Here is an 18,530-nt window from a genome sequence, read left to right as displayed (position 1 = left end):
ATGTTTACACCGAGATTAAATGCACACTTGGGACACCTGAGCTCTCTTTCTGTCTTCTTTGTATTATCACCTACAACACCAGCCCCTTCAGAAACTGATGTTTCTGAACATTGAGAGGACTCTTGGCTACAAGAGGGCAGAAACTGTGTGCTTAGGTCGTACAAAGTCATTCTCAGGAAACAAGAGGAGGTGGGAACCCCAATGGGCAAGGGCTCACGCTCAGGACTTTGGCTACTGCTGGCTGCTTTATCTTACATACATTACTAAACCTTCCACAGCCTCCTTTTAGGGAGGAGTAGCAGAGGCTGCTGTTGACCCCCAAAACCCATTCCCCCTACTCTTTGTCTTTAGTCATACACTCCCAGATTTTCAGCTGCGTACCTGGCTCTTGGGAATAAAGACTACATTTCCCAGCCTCCCTTGCAGCTAGATTAGCCATGTGACTAAATTCCAGTCAATGGCTTGAGAACAGAGGGACTATATGACTTCTAGGAAGCATCCTTAAAGCATGGAGCACTACCTTCTGCCCTTCCTCCTTCTTGTAGCTGGAATGTGGATGTGATGACTGGCGCTCAGGCTGCCTAGCTCTAGAATCAACATTGTGGCTGCGGTGGTGGCTGCAGCTTCCTGATCCCAGGACTGCAGCTCACAACGTACATTCCTGGAGCCAGCAACCACAGCCAGGGCTGCTGACGGTGACAAAGCAGGTGCCTCCCCAGGTGAGGTGTCCCACATCCTTAGTTTGGGAGTCATTTCTGGGCCCCAGCCTAAAGCCTGCTCTCCAGCTATTGTGAGTTGAATTATGACCCCTCAAACTTCATATGTTGAAGTCCTAAGCCCTGTACCTCAGAATGTGAGTATAGAGATAGGGTCTCTAAAGAGGTAATTAAGGTAAAATGAGGTCATTGAGGTGGGCCCCAATCCAACATGACGAGTGTCCTTGTAAGAATAGGAGATTAGGACACAGACATAGACCAAAGGACAGCCACATGAAGATGCAGGAAGAAGGCAGCCATCTAAAAGCCAAGCAGAGAGGCCTCAGAAGAAACCAGCCCTGCGTCACCTTGATCTCAGACTTCTTGTACCCAGAACTGTGAGAGAATAAACTTCTGTGGGTTCAGCCTCCCAGCCTGTGGTACTTGTTAGGGCAGCCTGAGCAAAGTAATACACCAGCCCTTCAAATGCGTCTATAAACCCTTAATTCCCAGGGCTAAATCTCTCTCAGCTTAAAGCAGCTCACAGTTTCTGTTTCCTGCAACTGAGCCCTGGCTGACACTCGACCACCCCATCCTGCCTGGCATGGAGCTTCTTTTCCAAGAGAGAAATAAACTCCTGTCTTGTTCAAGTGAATACTTCACGAGTTTTTTGTGACTCACAGCCAAACCTAATCTTAACTAACAGAGAGATTAAACAGTGAAAAAGTAAAAAGTGAAGAAGCAAGAGCAGATTCCGTTTAGCCCAATGAGCCCGTCCGGAAGACATTTAAGAATGCCTATGGTGTGTTTCCTAGGAAGCAACAGACACTCGAGTAGAGCCTTCTTGTGGGACAAGCCCTGGGTCCAGAGCCAGGTACCCCTGGGTTCAAGTTCCTGCTCTGCCATTTGCTACTCTGTGGCCTTGGGCAAATGGTTCAGCCTGCTGGGCTGTAGTTTTCTCATCTGTAAAACAAGGATCCTGACACCCACCCCAAAGGCCACAGAGACCCACGTACAGCTCCAGGGAGAGTGCACTTCCAATACTGTTGAACTACTATGCTACTGGTACACCATTACTGTTTTATTTTGAATTACTGGATCTTCTTTGGAATAAAAAACTTTTTATTTGTTGCCTGTCATCTTATCTTTAAGGGACAGTTAAGCAAAGAAAGGACATGACATACCTGTGCTCTGCCTCATTATAATGTCAGCATCCAAAGGACAAAGACACGTGAATACCCAGTCATTTTTGTCTCCGTGTATGAATTTGCTCTAGCTCTCCACCACATGAGAATGGGCGCTACAGGCACGGGCTGGAGTTGAGTCAGATCAGCTGTCTAATCCCACCTCTGTCACTTAGCAGGTGTGACACCTGCCTACAGCACTCTCTCAGCCTTGGCTTCCTCCTCCATAAAATAAGGCTAATGCCAAACATGTCAGAGATTTGTGATCATTAAATGAGACAGTGCAAGGAAAGCACATCGCACGATGCTCAGCACGTGGGTAGGGTCAATGAATGATCCTGTTATGATATCACACAGCCTGAAGGAGGTAAGAGTCCCTGGGGGCCCACACACTGAGCTGTGCTTCCCTTGAGGGCAGGAACAGAGCTCTGTCTTGTACCTGGGCCTGGTGCATGGCTAGCAGGGAAGAAAGACTAGCAAAGCTACGAGTGAACTCACGGGTGTACACTTGGAGAAAGCCTGGCATGCCCTTAGAACAATTGCCAAGGAAAGGACGCACGGTGATGTTGTATAAGGTACTAGGGCTGAGCTGACTGATGAGGGCACGAGTCTCATTGACGGTGACATTGAGGACACTGGTCTCCGTAGCAACTTGTATCTCATACATATAGACAGAGGATGACTCATTATCGTTGATTTTCCAGGTCAGGGTCATGTTTGTGGCACTGATGTTCACAACTTGGATGTCAAAAACCTGACTGGAGTCTGCGAAGACACAAGAGGAGTTAACAATAACCAAACGGCCAAGCCAAAGAGGGAGAGAGAGAGAGAAGCTGTCATCAGGGCATGTCATCAAATCTAAGAAATACTCTTGCTGATTGTTCCTGCCTATTCTACACAATTTAACCACAACCACAACATACACACAGGTACAGGGATCCCAGCAAAACTCAGGCATCCTCTTAGGTGAAGAAACAACCTGGCCAATTGCAACCACACAGCTACTCTTTGTCCATCTTGTGAGTTGACTCTTAGAGATATGGTGGACTCCCCAAAGAACAACACGCACTCTACATATGCCTTGGCTCGTGATCAACTAAAGATCACAGACTTTACCAACAGGCAGGTCTGGCTTCCACGGTTAGCTCTGCTTTAACAGCCAGGTGCATCTTAGGAAAATCACGAGTTCAGTTTCCTCACCTATAAATCAGGATAACAATCCTAACCTCAAGAAAAGATAACACAAGAGTGCCAGCTATTCCCACTTGTCCACCCCAGCCTCCCAATCCATCCTCTGTCATTCTCCTGCCTGCTCTGTGCCCAGGGAGGCTGATCACTGCACACTGCATCATTGGGGTGGAGGAGGACCCTGCCAGATGGCCTGGGATCAGGTTCTGCCAACGTGCAATATGGGCAGGGTCCTGGGGGGCTGGAGGAGAAAGCAGTGGAGTCCTTCTCCCATTGCCTCCGCTCTGGGCTGCCTGTGCTGGCATGGCTGCATCCTCCACCGCCCCAGCCCTCACTGGGCTCCGCCCTCCCTCTTGCCCTTCAGCCTTAGAGTTGGTTTTCTGCCATGACTAGTCTCAGGTGTCTCAACATCCTCTGACGGTCTCTTTAATCCCAGCCCACCTAACTAGTCACTTGAAAAATGCCTGATATGATATACGTATATGTATGCATATGTACATGTATATATGATGTATGTGTGTATTATATATGTGATACACACACAAACATATACATACACATATACACCAAATAGAGTTAAGGCTACTGTAATTATTTATCAAGCACTAAGACAGCTTAACACAGACAGGGCTGTGCATGCATCCATATGAGCAAGAGCCTAAGATGCAACTGCTATTACTTTAATTCTGCTCAAGTTGCTTTAAAAAGCAAGGAACCCAAGGCCCACACTAATCCACATGATCGCTTTTAGCAAATCAGGCAAAGGGCCCATCGTCTGGAAGGACAGACCCAGGTCTGGGGTGCATGGCCTGCTGAGGGGCCCACAGGCTAGACCTCAGCTGCATTCACCCAACTGCACAAGCATCTTGTGTGTAGGACGGCCCACCCGCACCCCCATCAATGGTACCCCTGGAGGAGCCCCTTCCTGTTCCTCCTCACACCTTACTCACTCCAGACACCAACCCCTCCTCACCCGGGAGCCTCCCACCTGCCAACCTGCTGGGTCACGGAGGGCCCCAAGAGGCCAAGTGGCCTTTCCTACAGCTGTATCTTCCCGTCCTCCACCCACACATTAGCATCACCAGTGGAAGAGGAAAGAAGGAAGGAGGACACAAGTGGACTCTCCGTCACTGTGGATCAGGAAAAGCAACAGCTCCTTGCAGACATGACTGTCACAGCCTTCTTGCCCAAATTTCCCAGCCCTATGCAAGTAATACAGCCTGGCCACTAACTGCCTCCAAGTAGTCTACAGCATGCCCCTCGCTCTCCAAAAGCGAGAGAGACAACTCTCATACATACAATATCTCTCTAGGAATCAATCAGCCTCTCCAGAATTCTCAGGGTCCTTCATACGTCACTGAAGCCCAAGGCCTCTCTACCTTCACACCTAGGCATCCATCATCTGCATTTTCACTCATGATGTTTCCTCAACTGATATGTCCTCCTCCTTCTCTCCGTTTATCCAGATCCTACCCTCCTTTCAAAGCAAATCCTGCCTGTAGAAGAGGCCTTCGCCGGGGGTTGACATTAAGATCCGGCTCTAGCCTTCCAGTGTCCACAGCACTTAGCGGCCAGCAACACGGGGCAGTGGCAGTGTGTTACCTGTGAAGCACCCAACCCACTCTTCCAAACAGCACCCTAACCCCCCTTGGTGGGAGGAAAGGCTTGTCACTTACGTGGAAGCTGGAGGGACAGGGGCTCCCTTCCCCAGCACAGCTCCCCAGAAAGCACAGGACTTTGAATCCTGAGGGAGTGTCACAGGTCCAGGGCAAGCCAGCCAGCGTTTCCCGGAGGCTAGTCTGGTTTCTGTCCTGGTCCTCCAGCTCCCACCCCGACTCCCCCCGCTCTGTGGGTCTATGACAGCCTTTCACAATAGAGATATTTGGGGATGAAACAACCAGAGTCAGTCCATGCTGCCTGCAACCCAAGCCCCCGAGGGCTACGATGCTGCAGCATTTGCTCCTGACCCTCAAAGCTGACCATGTACTTGTCCACGTATGTCTGTCTCAATCTCCCATCTATACTGAAATGCCCTGAGGGCAGGAAGTGTGCACTGCTCTACCTCCTCACCAGCACCCAGCCAAAAAGCCTCCATATATTGGTCTACTTACAGGGTGGGAGTGCTAACAAATTATACATAGAAAGCAACAGTGCGCATGTCCACAAGTTTCAATAGAAAGATCAGTATGCATTCCAAGGTAAGGCAAAAAAGAAAACTCATTTTCTTATCTCAAAGGGAAAATACTTAAGCAACGTTGACAAAATAAATCTCTGTTTATAAAAGAAAAACATTACACATTGCTGGAAGTTGTATTGTCTCACCGGCTAGTATGCAGAGATACGAAAGACAGACAAAGGCAGCGCCTAGCGTCTGCACAGAGTACCTGCTCAATATGTCTTATTGAGCTGAGTGAAAGAAGCGTCTTGACTACAGAGTTAAGAAGAGACTCACTGTATCTGCTGCGTCCAAAATCTCTTCCAGAAAACTCCCTCTGACAACAAAACTACTTGTGAAGCAAGAACTAACTCAGAACCGGAATCACAGAAGACAAAACTTTGTGCTGGAAAGCTCTGGCTAAAGCCCTTTCACGAAAGTCAACATACTTGTCTTGAATTTGATGGTCTGGGGCTGTCCCTCAGTGCCACCTTCTGCTCGACAATAAACAGTGGCGTTGTATTGTGTGTCAGACTTTAACCCCAAAAGCAGGACTTCCGTGTCTCGGGTCACACGACCATCAGAGGATGAGTTTGAAGATTCTGGGTGATCGTTGATCACAGGGGCACTGGGGCTTCTGGGTGGCTGAGGGTAGCTGTCTGCGGTGTTGGTACCTGTTTCAAACACCAAAGGCAAAGCCATTAACTGCAACAGAGGAACATCCCTGTGTGCTTTCAACACCTCTGCCATCACCCGCATAAGATGACGCGTCAGACAGTACCCACAGTTGGACTCCACAAATATCTGTTCCCTCCCTCCCCCAAACAGAGATGCGCCCTCCTGGATCATTCCACTTCGTATGTTTATTTCAGGCAGCATCACAGATATTTGTGCTTCTCTTTCAGACTCAGCTATTTGCATCTCTCCCCCTTCTTTCGGGAAATCATCTGCTCCCACCCAACTCCAAATGTGGTCTTCTGGGGACAGCCACATGATTCAAATTTAGCTAATCAGAGCCCACTCAAGGAATCTTTCCCCTGGACCATGCTCCTGTTGATAGAAAATGGTGGCCATTTCCCCTTGAGTTGTGCAGAGGGAGCCACTCTGAGAACGAAGCTGAGAAAAAGAAAGAAGCAGGAAGAAGAGATGAGAGCCACCTCGTCTCTTCCTTCAAGGCCTTGCTGCCCTTAGTGGGGAAATACACACAAGCCAATAAGTTGCTCTTTTGGTGCAAGCTATTTTAAGTCTGGTTTCTGTCACCTGCGATCAAGAATCCTAACATCACTTTGTAGTTCTGTTTCCTACGTGTAAAATGGGGATTAAGCACTTGTCCTCAATTCACAGTTACCCCCAAAAATGCTATGAAATCTGCAAGTGACTACTCCACTATCAGTGCAGAAGACGTCTGCTGGATTTGCCTGCAAAGCATCCCTTTTCTCAATGGATAATAAGCTCCTCCAGTACCCTACCTGGGTTAACCCATCTGTTATTTGTTCAACTGAAATTTTTTAAAAAGCTACAGGGGCCAGCTACTTTCCTAGATGCCAGGCTCCAACAATTTCAACCCACACAGCCAGTCTGAGCCCCAGTTTGGAGATTGTGAAAGAAGAACACGTTTCCCTCCTTCGTCAAAAAGGTATGGAGTCAAACTATAAATTTCATATAAATTCTAACACTCTATATATATAGAGAGAGAGAGAGAGAGTGTTAGAATTTATATATATATATATATAAGAACAATTTTTTTTTAAATGTTAAGTTACTGAAAGTTAAAACCACAAGGCGGAAGAGAAGCACACTTTTGTAACTCACCCAAGCTACTTTCTGTAACCAGGAGGTCTCTCTGTGCCTCATTTGATTCTGGAAAATACAAGGTGACCTTGTATTGAATCCCTGGCTTCAGGTCTGAAATATTGACTGCTAAGTCTTGAGTCATCTCTTTAGGGCTGCCAGTGAGTTCAAGGAGCATCCGGCAGGTGGCAGTGTCATTACCATTCCTCCAGGTGAGAGTAACTTGCGTCACACCCACGAAAGCAACGCACAGATCTGACACTGGATGAGGATCTATTGTGAAAACACACAGTATGCGTTGATATTGACACAAAGATATTTGTAGTCACCTTTCATTAAGAATGGCTGGGGTCAATAGCGTTTCGATGTGACCCACGAAAAATACTTCCTTTATATCCAGAGTCCAGTGCAATTCCATCATTTCAGAGCAGGAAAAAATATATATAGAATTATGCAGAAAGGAGGAAAAAGAATAAAGCTTAAAGACAAAATTTCTTAGGATTGTACTATTCTCCAAGACAGTTAACCCCAACAGTGATTTGACAGTCTTCTTAATTGTTGCTTTTAAACAGCAGCATTTAATTATATTTATTTGTTTTAGGCATCAGGAACAAAGCATCAAACAAAGTGGCGGTTTGCTACATCTAAAGATCTTGATTCAAGATAATACAAATAGTATCATTTCATAGTACCAACACATGTCAACTAAGGAACTCGTCCCTGTGTTCCAACCCAAGGGGATTTTTCAGAAGACTTGCAACCTACACGATCCCCCACTGTTCTTTCCATCACTTTGTTTGGCTGTCAGTGACAGAAGTCAAACCATTTCAGACAAAATGACCTCCACTCCCTTCATTCTTGAGACGAGAACATGGAGATACACAGAGCTGGGGTGACTTGCTCAAGAACGCACACTGCTAGTGGCATTGGGAAAACTAGAACCCAGGGCTCCAGGTCTAAGTATACAAAGCCCAGGTAGTGTTTGCAGACAGAGCAACAACCCTGCCTGAGGTCTGCAGGTGTCTGAATTCAAAGACATTGGCCTAGATGACTATAAGACACCACGCAGCTCTGAAGACAGTTGATCTACTCCGTGATTCCATTCTTCGCATCGAATGTTTCTGATGCAAAGATTTCTAAAATGAGTCACCCCAGTGTCTTTTATTTTTTTAAAGAAACATAACACCAATAAACTAGCCAGCTCAATGACTCTAGGTAACTGTTAAAGAACATCATTGTACCACAGTGGTCAGGAATCAGGCTCCCTGGGTTCCCACCACTTGATGCTCAATAACTCTGGGACCTCAGAAGAAACCTAACTTCTCAGCATTACAGTTCCTTCCACTGTAGCCCTCAGGGTTGCCGTGAGGACAAAATAATGTCTTGGGACTGCTAAGTCCATAGTCCATGCTCAATAAACAGTAGCTGATGAACACAGTCTTGTCCTCGGGGGCTCTAGGATGGAGGAAGGATGCTCAGCTTCTGGGCTGGTGCTTCCTGCCTCCTCTCCACCTCCTCTTTCCTTTAGTCATCAATTCTGTATCGCTTTGTCTCCATCACCATTTCTAAATTCAGTCTTCTTTTTCCTCCTTAATTCTCTTCTGTCTTCTCTCTGCCCTCTCCTTCTTTTCCTCTCTCTTTCACAATATAATATAGCAAACCTTTATTGTGGGGAGGGTTTTGCCCTAAAATTGTGCTCTAAGGAGCTCAGGAGTTTTTTGAAGGTACCTGCGACACCCAAACCCCGTAGCTCCTCTCTCTCCAGTTCTTTTTACTTATTGGGCTTCTGAGCAAGATTTTGTTTAAAGAAATTGTTTCCTGGCTAAAAAAAAACGTTGAAAACCACTGGTGTAGTTTTGCCTGCTCCATGCCCAGAAGGTGCTGGGCTAGGCGGTCCCTTCAAGCGAGGGGCTCCAAGAGGTCAGGTTTCTACGGCCTTCACCAGCCCATGAGATCACACCCCCAGAGCCGAAAACCAACAGAGGACCTCTTTTTTAAATTTTTCATTCTTTTCAGCTTAAAAAGAGCTTCTCATCTCTTTTTTATATTTTTGGTTCTTTTCAACTTAAAAAAAAAAAGAGCTAAATTTGCAGCTCTAACAGGTGGCTCAGGGTATTGACATCCAAGCTAAATAAAAATCTAAGCTTAATCAAATGTCACTGGGCTCTTATTTCATTTGAAACATACATTCCTCTATAAAGTATACCAAACTTTCACGCCCAACAGAAACTCCTGGGAAGATAAACACAACATCAACTTTCCTGGGGAGCTTAAAAGAAGCCTATTAATTATTGACACCATCAAGACACAATCCTAAGGGGGTCTCTGCTCCCAAGTCTTAGCAGAAAGTAAGCATTAACCAGTAATAACAAAATATTTTTAAAACCGGACAGTTCAAAGTAGTTAAAACATCTCAAAACACATAGGACCTTAACCAACCACCTAAACTCCTGGGCTTGAAACAATACAGAATCTTTTCTCCTCTTCCACAGTTAATGAAAACCAATATTTTTCCAACAGGCAACTTGAATGAACAAGGCTCTAGGATACAGGATGAGAAGGAATGGTTCATGACCATTCCTGGGAGCTGGTCATCTTACCTGTTATAACAGCTCTGTCCGCAGGCTCTCCAGTAGGCTTGCTGACTAATTCTGTAGTGATAGAGTGTGGATGTGGAGTTGTTGGACTGAAATCTGTGATGTTATCTCCTGTTGGACTTGCAACAAGAGTCATCGGGATGTTTTCTATCTCACTCTTTGTTGTAAGCAGCTCACCATTGTTAGAAGCAGTTATGTTGTTGTTTTTCCAAGTTGAGGTCTCACTGGATGGACCGATGGAAACAGCTTCAGTGACAGACGTAGGACTGGGTTCTATTTTAATATTATTTCCCAAAGAAAAGAAGAAAAGAAAAAATTGCATTTAAAAAAGAAATGTAAGAGTGAGAACTGCTCTGTCTACTTTCCGGAAGTGAAATTTGCAATCATAGACTTTCATTTCCCTTTATTTGCCTCCTGGACTTCCCTCCAACAAAATACATTCAGACGCATATCCACATGTATGCATGTGTGTTAGGGAAACAGAGGCTTTAAAACAGAGACAAAAATGACAGAGGTTGGCCATGTTGGCTGTGACGTGACCACGGGTTAAATCTGCATAGAAGCTGACATGAAAAGAGACCTAAGATGCAAAATGAGTCTATCTTCCGATTCTCAGAAAATGCTGCATGTGGAGAGGTGTTATATGGTGCAGAAGCATGTGATAACTTTTTTGCCAAACCTTGATATCAGGAGCCAGCTCCATAGTTTTCTGGCACAGAGATGGCAGCATAAAGAGAAGAGCAGACAGTGAAGAACAGTATAAAGAAGAAAAGACTGGTCTTGGAATCCAGACCTGGATATAAGGACGTGCTCTGCCCCTTAGCTGTGTGGCCTGGAATTAGTCCCTTAAAGCGTCTAAGTCTCAGCTTCCTCTGTTGACAGCTCTAAAACACTATAGTAAACAGAAAGGAGTATTCTTAAGGCTTGATATGGTAAACAAGGTCATTGGATTTGGACATTAAAAAAAATCTGGGTTCAGCGTCAATCCTGCTAGTCATCAGACATGTGATGTTATTCAAAGTCATCTCATTTCTCTGAATCTCACTTTCCTCACTTGTCAAATTGCAGATGTTCAGGATCTTAAAACAGTGGAAGCCATTATGGTTATTAACAGTAACTAAAACTTCACAGTGGCTGCATCCCAATTACATTCAAGATTGAGGAATGCCGGGGCCGGCCCCGTGGCCGAGCGGTTAAGTTCGCACGCTCCTCTGCAGGTGGCCCAGTGTTTCGTCGGTTTGAATCCTGGGCGCGGACATGGCACCACTCGTCAAGCCATGCTGAGGTGGCGTCCCACATGCCACAACTAGAAGGAGCCACAACTAAGAATATACAACTATGTACCAGGGGGCTTTGGGGAGAAAAAGGAAAAAATTAAATCTTTAAAAAAAAAAAGATTGAGGAATGACAACTAGCAATGAAAGACTGAGCACGGGCATTAAGGCCTTTCTTCTCAAGGACCTAGGGATTAACCCCAGCAGAGTAAAGATGGTACAGGTAACGCCACCTCAGCATGCACATGACCTTCAAATGACAGCATGGAGAGTGTGCCTTACCTGGCACCTGGGAGACGCAAACATTTACCAAATCAATGAAAAAGGGCAGGAAAGGAAACGAGAGAGGAAAAAGGAGCAGGCAGGGAAGAATCTCATGGCCCACCATCCAATAAACGTCAAGCCAGGAAGACCCTCCAGACTTGAGCTTCCTCTTTATAAAGTGACAAGTTCACATTGTCAGAGCAGCATTTTTGGCAGGTTATTATGGTACCACTTACAATGGATGATGATCATGGCGAGAGGATATTAATAAAGCAATAACCACAGTGACAGTGGTGGAGGCAGCATGAAGAGCAGCAGCCCGATTTTGGGGGCTGACCATGTCCCAAACATGGCAGCAGTTGCCGCGCATACATTTTCTCATTTATGCTTCACAACAGCTTCATGAGGAAGGCTATGGCACCATTTTAAAGAAGGAGAAACATGTTGACAACTAAAGTTTGTTGATTCATACAGGGATTCTGGTACGGTTTTAGAAAAGCAGGTTCTTAAGTGTCAATAGCTCAGAAAATAAAACACATTTAAAAATGTGTTTTTAAAATATGTGTGTGTGTATGTATGCATGCATTTTTTTTTAATAAAAATGAAGAAACTGAGGTCTAAGAGGACCCATGACTTGCCCAGGGCCACAAAGCTAGAAACTGACAGACCCAGGAAGCAAACCTGGGTCTCTGATTCTGAGTCTGTGCTTTTAACGGCTATGCCATTGTAGGAGTGCTCAAAGAGGAGGCAGAAAGACAAGTGTTAGAGCAGCTGTCAGAGGAGCCAGGACACCCCTCACACCCAGAAACAAGGCCAAGAGTGGGGAGAAAAGAGATACAAGAAGTAGCAGCTTTGTACTGTTGAAGCGCAGATAAAGTGATTTCAAATACGCTGTAGATATGAAGACATTTGTGTTCTCTAAACACCACCATCCATCCCAAAACAAAGGCCTTGCTCACCTGTTTGCACTTGACAGCAGGTAGAAGAGGCGTCTGAAAAGCTGACTGGATAGCTCGTCCCAGGAGTGAGCCCCTCAGATGAAGTCTTCCCGGCCCCGTCTCCTTGGGAATTCCACTGACTCTGACCACTTGGACTGGTCACAGTTACTGTTGAAAAGTGTCCTGGGGCCTCAGTCCCCTTAACCTCGATGGCTGCAGATGTCACTGTAACCAGATCACAGTTGGAGCCGAGAATACAGGAAAGGAAAACTCGCAAACTAATAAAATGACACTTCCCACCATATGGTGGCTATGCAACAGATTTTTCATTATAATTTTTTAAACGTATCATAGTTCCTTCATCTCCCCTTGTCTTGCTTTCAAGTATCACCTCTGTGCAAAGATGTTTTCTTCTTTTGCACCAGTGAGTCAAGCCTGCACAAGGTGCCTATCAGTTTATTTACCAAACTGATTAACGGGGAAGAAAAAGCAGCTACAGAACTCTCCCCATTGTTAGCACAGACTTTGCATAATTACTGTTATTAAGTGAGATTTGCTTTATTAGATGGTTTCAGCAAGGTCTGCCCCCTTTACATGGCACTGGGAGAATATCTTAATTATTTTATTTCTATGCCCACACACTTTGGGATTTTACCAATCAGAAAAAAAGAAAAAGTCCCAAAATTTTGAGGACAGACAAAAGCCAGCAATTTTTATTTTTTCCAAAAGGTACATTTAAAAAAAAAACTGCCAAATACTATTATCTTTATCTCTTATAGGAATGAATTATGATGAAAAAAATTAGTAAGGACATTATCCCAGAATAAACAATGCTTTCAACTGAATATATTTACCTTCATTAAAAACATACTATTATATCCTTATTTTTCCCATTTTACTATAGACCAGGGAGGAATTCAATGGACCAGCACTAGTTAGCTCCCAAGACTAAGCCCTCCACATGGAAGCAAAATAATATACAGGAGGCTACACCTGGTTTTCCAAAGGCTATACAAACCCTGTACACCATTTTAAAAATCATGGAGCAACATAGCAACCCAAGAAAATACTTACAGGATAACAGCACATAAAATAAATATAAATCATACTGCTAATTTTTTTTTTTAATCACACACAGATGTTAGATTGGAAAAGAAATCACAGAAAATATAAAACTTTTATTTGTCAGAGTTGTGCAATTGATTGAGCTTTTTCTTTTATTTGCCATTTGCACCCTCACCCCACTTCTAAAGAAAAACTGGATACTAGGCCAGTTTTCAGAAATCGGCATTTTCTATGATTTTCATATTGCTGTTAACATCGCTGTGTCCATCAGGGGGCGGTAGCGAACAACACAAGAGAGGAGAGGGAAGCGGTACTTACAGTCACCTGCGCACACAATCTGTAACAGAAAAAGAAAACGGAAGTCAGCAGATTCATTCAGCCACGGAAAATGCAAATCAAAAATAAAGCAGCTGAGAATTTAATAATGGGAGTGGGGTGTTAAGAAGTACATTAAGCAAAGGCCTGCTGGCTGGGGTTAGGGGGTGGGGACATTGAATAGGGGAACTCGGTGTAACCGCGGGCCGATTACAAACAATAGGTTAACTGGGTTATGTGGAGGCCGCTGGCTACCCACTGTTTTTCCCCACAGATACACCCAATACTGGGGCAGCTCCCCAGGTCAGCACCCCCTCCTGCCACTGCATCATAAACTAAGGGCAGAGGACACGAGCAGTGGAGATTCTCTGGGCCAGAAAGAAAGGAGAGCAGGTCCGGGCCACCTCTTCCCCACAGCCATCTTCAAGTCAGGACTGCAGTGTCCAGCCAGATGTGCCACAGAAGACAGCCACTGGGTTTGGGATTTTCAAGGCGCAAAAATGCATCTTCTTCCTCCCATCAGTAGGTGGCAGTAATCTTTTTTTTTTTTTTTTAATCATATGACACACAGCTTTGGGAAGAATGAATGTTTGAAACAGAGGGACCTTAAAGATTATTTAGGTGACGTCTGTCATCTCTAGATCCCTGGGGTCCTCAAAGATATTCATCATGATCCATAAATTTTTTCCTCATACTTTAAAAGCCTAAAAGAATCCAAGGTTGTGTGTTCTATTGTTTAGTAAACACACCTTCTTGGTTAACGGGATTTTTCAAAGTATGGTCCTCATGAAGGGAATCATCAAAAGGTACTCTACTGGAAAAACTGTCCTCCAACTTCCCATCACACTTAGAATAAAAGTCAAACTCTGAGCCACATTCTCCACGGCCCCTCTAATCTCATTGCCTCCTCACGCCCTTCACAACATTCTGAAAGCTGGTTTCCCCTTTTGAGTCTTTACATATTTATTTCCTTCTTCAAAAACACTCCGCCCAGATCTTTCATGGCATGGCCTAAAATGCCACCTCTTTGGCGAGCCCTTCTCCAACTAACCAATGGAAATTAGCGCCCCTCACTCTCCATCGCATCACTGATATGCTTTCTCCTCAGGAGTTTCCTCAGTTACTCTCTCTCCTCCAACCAAAATGTACACTCCACAAGAACAGAAGCCTCGTCTATGCCCCGTGCACACAGTAGGCACTCAATAAGTGCCACTGAAGGAAAGATACCTGGAGCCTGATTATCCAGCCATATTCCTCCCACTTCTCCGGCCACTTGCACTTATCAAGTGGAGAAGATGAGGACGACATTTCTTCTCATCTCATGAGTCAGGTAGACAGAAGGAAAGGCCTGCTCCCCATGCCATCTCCCAGTGGCCTAGGCACCAGCCTTCAAAGGAATCCAGGCCGCCTCCTTTCTCCTCGCTCCCTAAAAGCTTTGGGGGCCAAGTCCTGTTGGTTCTCCTTTCCTACCCACCCCTCACTCTCGAACTTTCCATCCCCACCGCCCCACTCTACTGCAAGCCCTCATCATCCCAGATCTAAACTTGCTCAGCTCATCTTCCTGCCTCCCCGCTGCCCCTCAATCTATGCTATGCATCAGTGCACGTAGTCCAGGATGGACCACAGGGGAGAGAGAGAGAAACGAGGAGTCGGTTGCTAGGCAAGTAGCTCAGGAGAACAAACCTTTTTTCTTTCTTGCCCAGTAGTTGGAAAACATTACACTACATAACCTAGTGACTCTAGGACGGCATGTCCCAGCCCCTTGCAATGTTATTATCTCTTTGTAAGCACATCTACGTGTTGTGGCCTCAATTGGAATCCATTCATTCATCCATCCATCCACATATGATCTGAAAACATTAAAGGTCTGGGCCCCGCCCCAAAACTGTTTACAGGAAAGTAAAGGAAATGACATGTGTAAGTAATTCAAAGTAAAAAGCACTGACATTCATTCAACAAGCAATTCACGAGTGTTTGCATGTACCAAGCGTCATGCTAAAGACCTAGAGCTAACGCAGACAGCCTCCGCGACACGAGGGGCTCATGGCTGAGGGAGGGAGGAAGGCAGGTGAACCAAACCACAGGAGGACAGACGGAGAGTGCCCCTGGGTAGGTGCACTTCAGCCTGAGTCCTTTACAGTCTTAGACGCAGCAAACACGGACGGGCTGATGATCATGACATGGGACAATGTGTCAAAGAGCACTGAGTTCTCGAGATGAGAGTGCAAGGATCATCGTCATGGAGACAAAGGCAAGTTTCCAGAGATTGAAATCCCAGCTTTGACTCTATGTTCTTGATGCATTTGACCCGATACGCACAGGCGCTGACTCTGCCAGGCACCATTCCAAGTGCTTTCAGATATTAACTCACGTAACCCTCAAAACAACCCTAAAAGGCAGGCACAGGTCCCTCGCGGGCTGGTGAGCTGCGGGGCCCGGATTTGAACCCAGGCCGTCTGACTCCAGAGTCTGTGCTCTTAACCACTGGCTCCGCTACCTCCCAATGTAACACAACTGGCAAGAAACGTACTAGAACTTAGAGAAGGTTTAAAAATTAATCTCAAAAGATATTATCCTTTCTTCTCTCTACCCTCCAAAGAATCCAGCAAGCAAAGTAAGAGCGTTCTTTGACAAATGCGGGTACCGTTTCTCCTAGCAACCCTCCCACAGAGGCCCCATGGGCCACACCAACACACCAGCCTGGGCCTCCTTGAGGCTCACCGTGAAACAACAGCCAGAGGGCTAACACACTGGGTCACATGGCTTCACACCGTTCTGGGCCTCACTGCACCATCTTTTCCCTCTTCTTGACTTCACTGAGTCTGACTCCCCAAACAAAGCATCAACATTTTGATCCTTGCCTCAGGACCCAGACTAAGACATGAAACAAGGAGACCTAAGAGAAGTCTGCCAGGGGGCTCCTGGGGATGAGCTTCCTCACTAATAAGAGGAACACATAGGAGGAAATACCACCCTGCTTTGATGGACTTTATCGGGTCTGCCCAGGATGCCTGGAGCTGCTGCAGCCACTCTGTGACAAGGAGGGGAGAAATCACCCACCTGCTGAGGATGGCTGATGAGGGGAAAGAGGGAAAACATCTGGATCTGTCGTCCAGGGTCACTGAGCCTGTCAGGATGCAATGCAAGTTCAGGGCCACTAGGCCCCCCAACTCTTCCACTGACCAGAGGAAAAAGGACCCTTGCAAATGACATCCCACAAGATACCTGGCATGGGGGACACTTCATAAGTACTTATTAAAAGAATGCAATCAACAGAAAGCTCAACTTTCTAAGGTCAGCTCAGAGCCCAGTGGTGTCTGGGAGTGAAATGGCAGGAAACCAGTTTCCACAGATTCATACACTAAGCACCAAAGTTAACCAACTGCAAAAAAGGAAGTTGGGGACAAGTTTCCAGCAGTGACAGCTAAACATGGTGACGAGAATAACCCCAGCTCCTTCCCTGTCTTAGAAGACTCAAAAAGGCACTCGTGGTTGTTTATCAAAAAGGATTGCACAGAAACCATCCTGCTTGCACACGCCCTTCCAAAATTGGTCGCTAAGCCAGGGCTCCACATCCTGTAGGGAAAGAAGCCAGCACTCCACAGACTCCATCTCATCTAATCCTCACAGCAACCCTGTAAAATAGGAACTATCATCCCCACTTTACAGAAGACACTGAGGGTCAGAGTTCACAACCCAAGTTCACAGAGCTGAGGAGGTTCCTGGCTAGTATAACCTTGCCCCAGGCACAGGAGAGAGAGATGAAAAGATTTGCTTCAGGCTGGAGATCAAACCAGCCCTTTCCACTCTCTACTTCCCTCTGGGCAGAAATTAAACCAGAAAAAGCATGCAGAACTAAGCCCAGTGCCAGGGGCACATCAGGTTCCAAGGTCTGTTCCCTTCTCTGTCCAAGGCCCCCAGCCTTTTCCCTCCCGGCTTCAGGAGACCCAGCCATAAGAGGGTTATGAATGAGCCGACCCTGTGGCTAGAACTCAGGGGTCACCAGCAGCCACAGCCCCTAGACCCAAACTGACTCAGGGTGCAGTGTTTGCATAAAAGGCAGCGGGTGTCGAAGCAGCATTATTCACAATAGCCAAAAGGTAGAAACAACCTAATTGTCCATCAGCAGATGAATGGATAAACAAAATGTGGTATATCCATACAATGGAGTACTATTCAGCCATAAAAAGGAATGAAACACTGATACACGCTACAATGTGGATGAAGCTCAAATACATTATGTTAAATGAAAGAACTCAAACACAGAAGCCCACACCTGGCAATTCCATTTATATGAAATCTCTAGAATAGGGAAATCCATAGACACAGAAAGCCCACTAGTAGTTGCCAGAAGCCAGAAGGGGGAATGGAGAGTGATTGCTAATAGGTCCTGGATTTCCTTTTGGGTAATGAAAAAATTGAAACTAGGTAGAGTTGGTGGTTGCACCACATTGTGAATGCACTAAATGTCACTGAACTGGACACTTTAAAATGGTTAATTTTGTGTTATGTGAATTTCACCTCAATTTTTCAAACAAAGATAGTAGGTGAGTCACTGCAAGCTGAGCCACCGGGAGAGAAAAGGGGAAGGAAGCTTCCTGAAGGAGGAACACGAACAAGAGGAGGGGTGGGGTGGTAATAAACCAGGAGGCTTTGAAAGGTAGATTTGAACAGTCAGAGAAGCATGGGCTCTGGATTCAGACTGCCTGGAAGAAATGAATCAGTGCCACCATTTATGGGCTGTGTGACTTAGGGCAGAGAGCTTAACCTCTCTGTCCCTCAGTGTCTACATCTGTAAACAGGGATGATAATCATACTTGCCTTGTCATGGTGAGGATGAAACTAAATGGTCTATTTAGCTGCTATTGCTATCCATCATCATCTTTAAATCTTCACAGCAACTCCGCAAGATATTTTTATCCCCATTTTACAGATGACAACACCAAGGCTTAAACCCTAGTGACAAAACCAATGGGCAATCTGAAACTCATACTCTCTAACTCAGTTGAACAACTCAGTTACAGAGGCGGGCACTGAGGCCCAGAGACAAGAAGTCGCTTACCA

At 45.7% G+C, this 18,530-nt stretch overlaps 1 protein-coding gene across 1 annotated transcript in view; it reads right to left on the bottom strand.

Annotated features, from left to right (window-relative positions):
* Positions 1–18,530, bottom strand: part of PTPRJ (protein tyrosine phosphatase receptor type J) — a 164,073-nt gene that overhangs the window by 35,225 nt on the left and 110,318 nt on the right. Inside the window, exons 2-7 of the mRNA XM_070563877.1 lie at positions 13,470–13,488; positions 12,108–12,311; positions 9,614–9,883; positions 7,035–7,286; positions 5,672–5,896; positions 2,378–2,644 (exon numbers count right to left, since the gene is read on the bottom strand). Of these exons, the coding sequence (XP_070419978.1) occupies positions 2,378–2,644; positions 5,672–5,896; positions 7,035–7,286; positions 9,614–9,883; positions 12,108–12,311; positions 13,470–13,488 (1,237 nt within the window). The remainder of the gene's footprint in view (positions 1–2,377; positions 2,645–5,671; positions 5,897–7,034; positions 7,287–9,613; positions 9,884–12,107; positions 12,312–13,469; positions 13,489–18,530) is intronic.

This window comes from Equus przewalskii, chromosome 11, assembly GCF_037783145.1.
Source record: "Equus przewalskii isolate Varuska chromosome 11, EquPr2, whole genome shotgun sequence".
Taxonomy (NCBI): Eukaryota; Metazoa; Chordata; class Mammalia; order Perissodactyla; family Equidae; genus Equus; species Equus przewalskii.
Note: the sequence above shows the minus strand (reverse complement) of the source record. Positions and strands in the feature narration are given on the sequence as shown.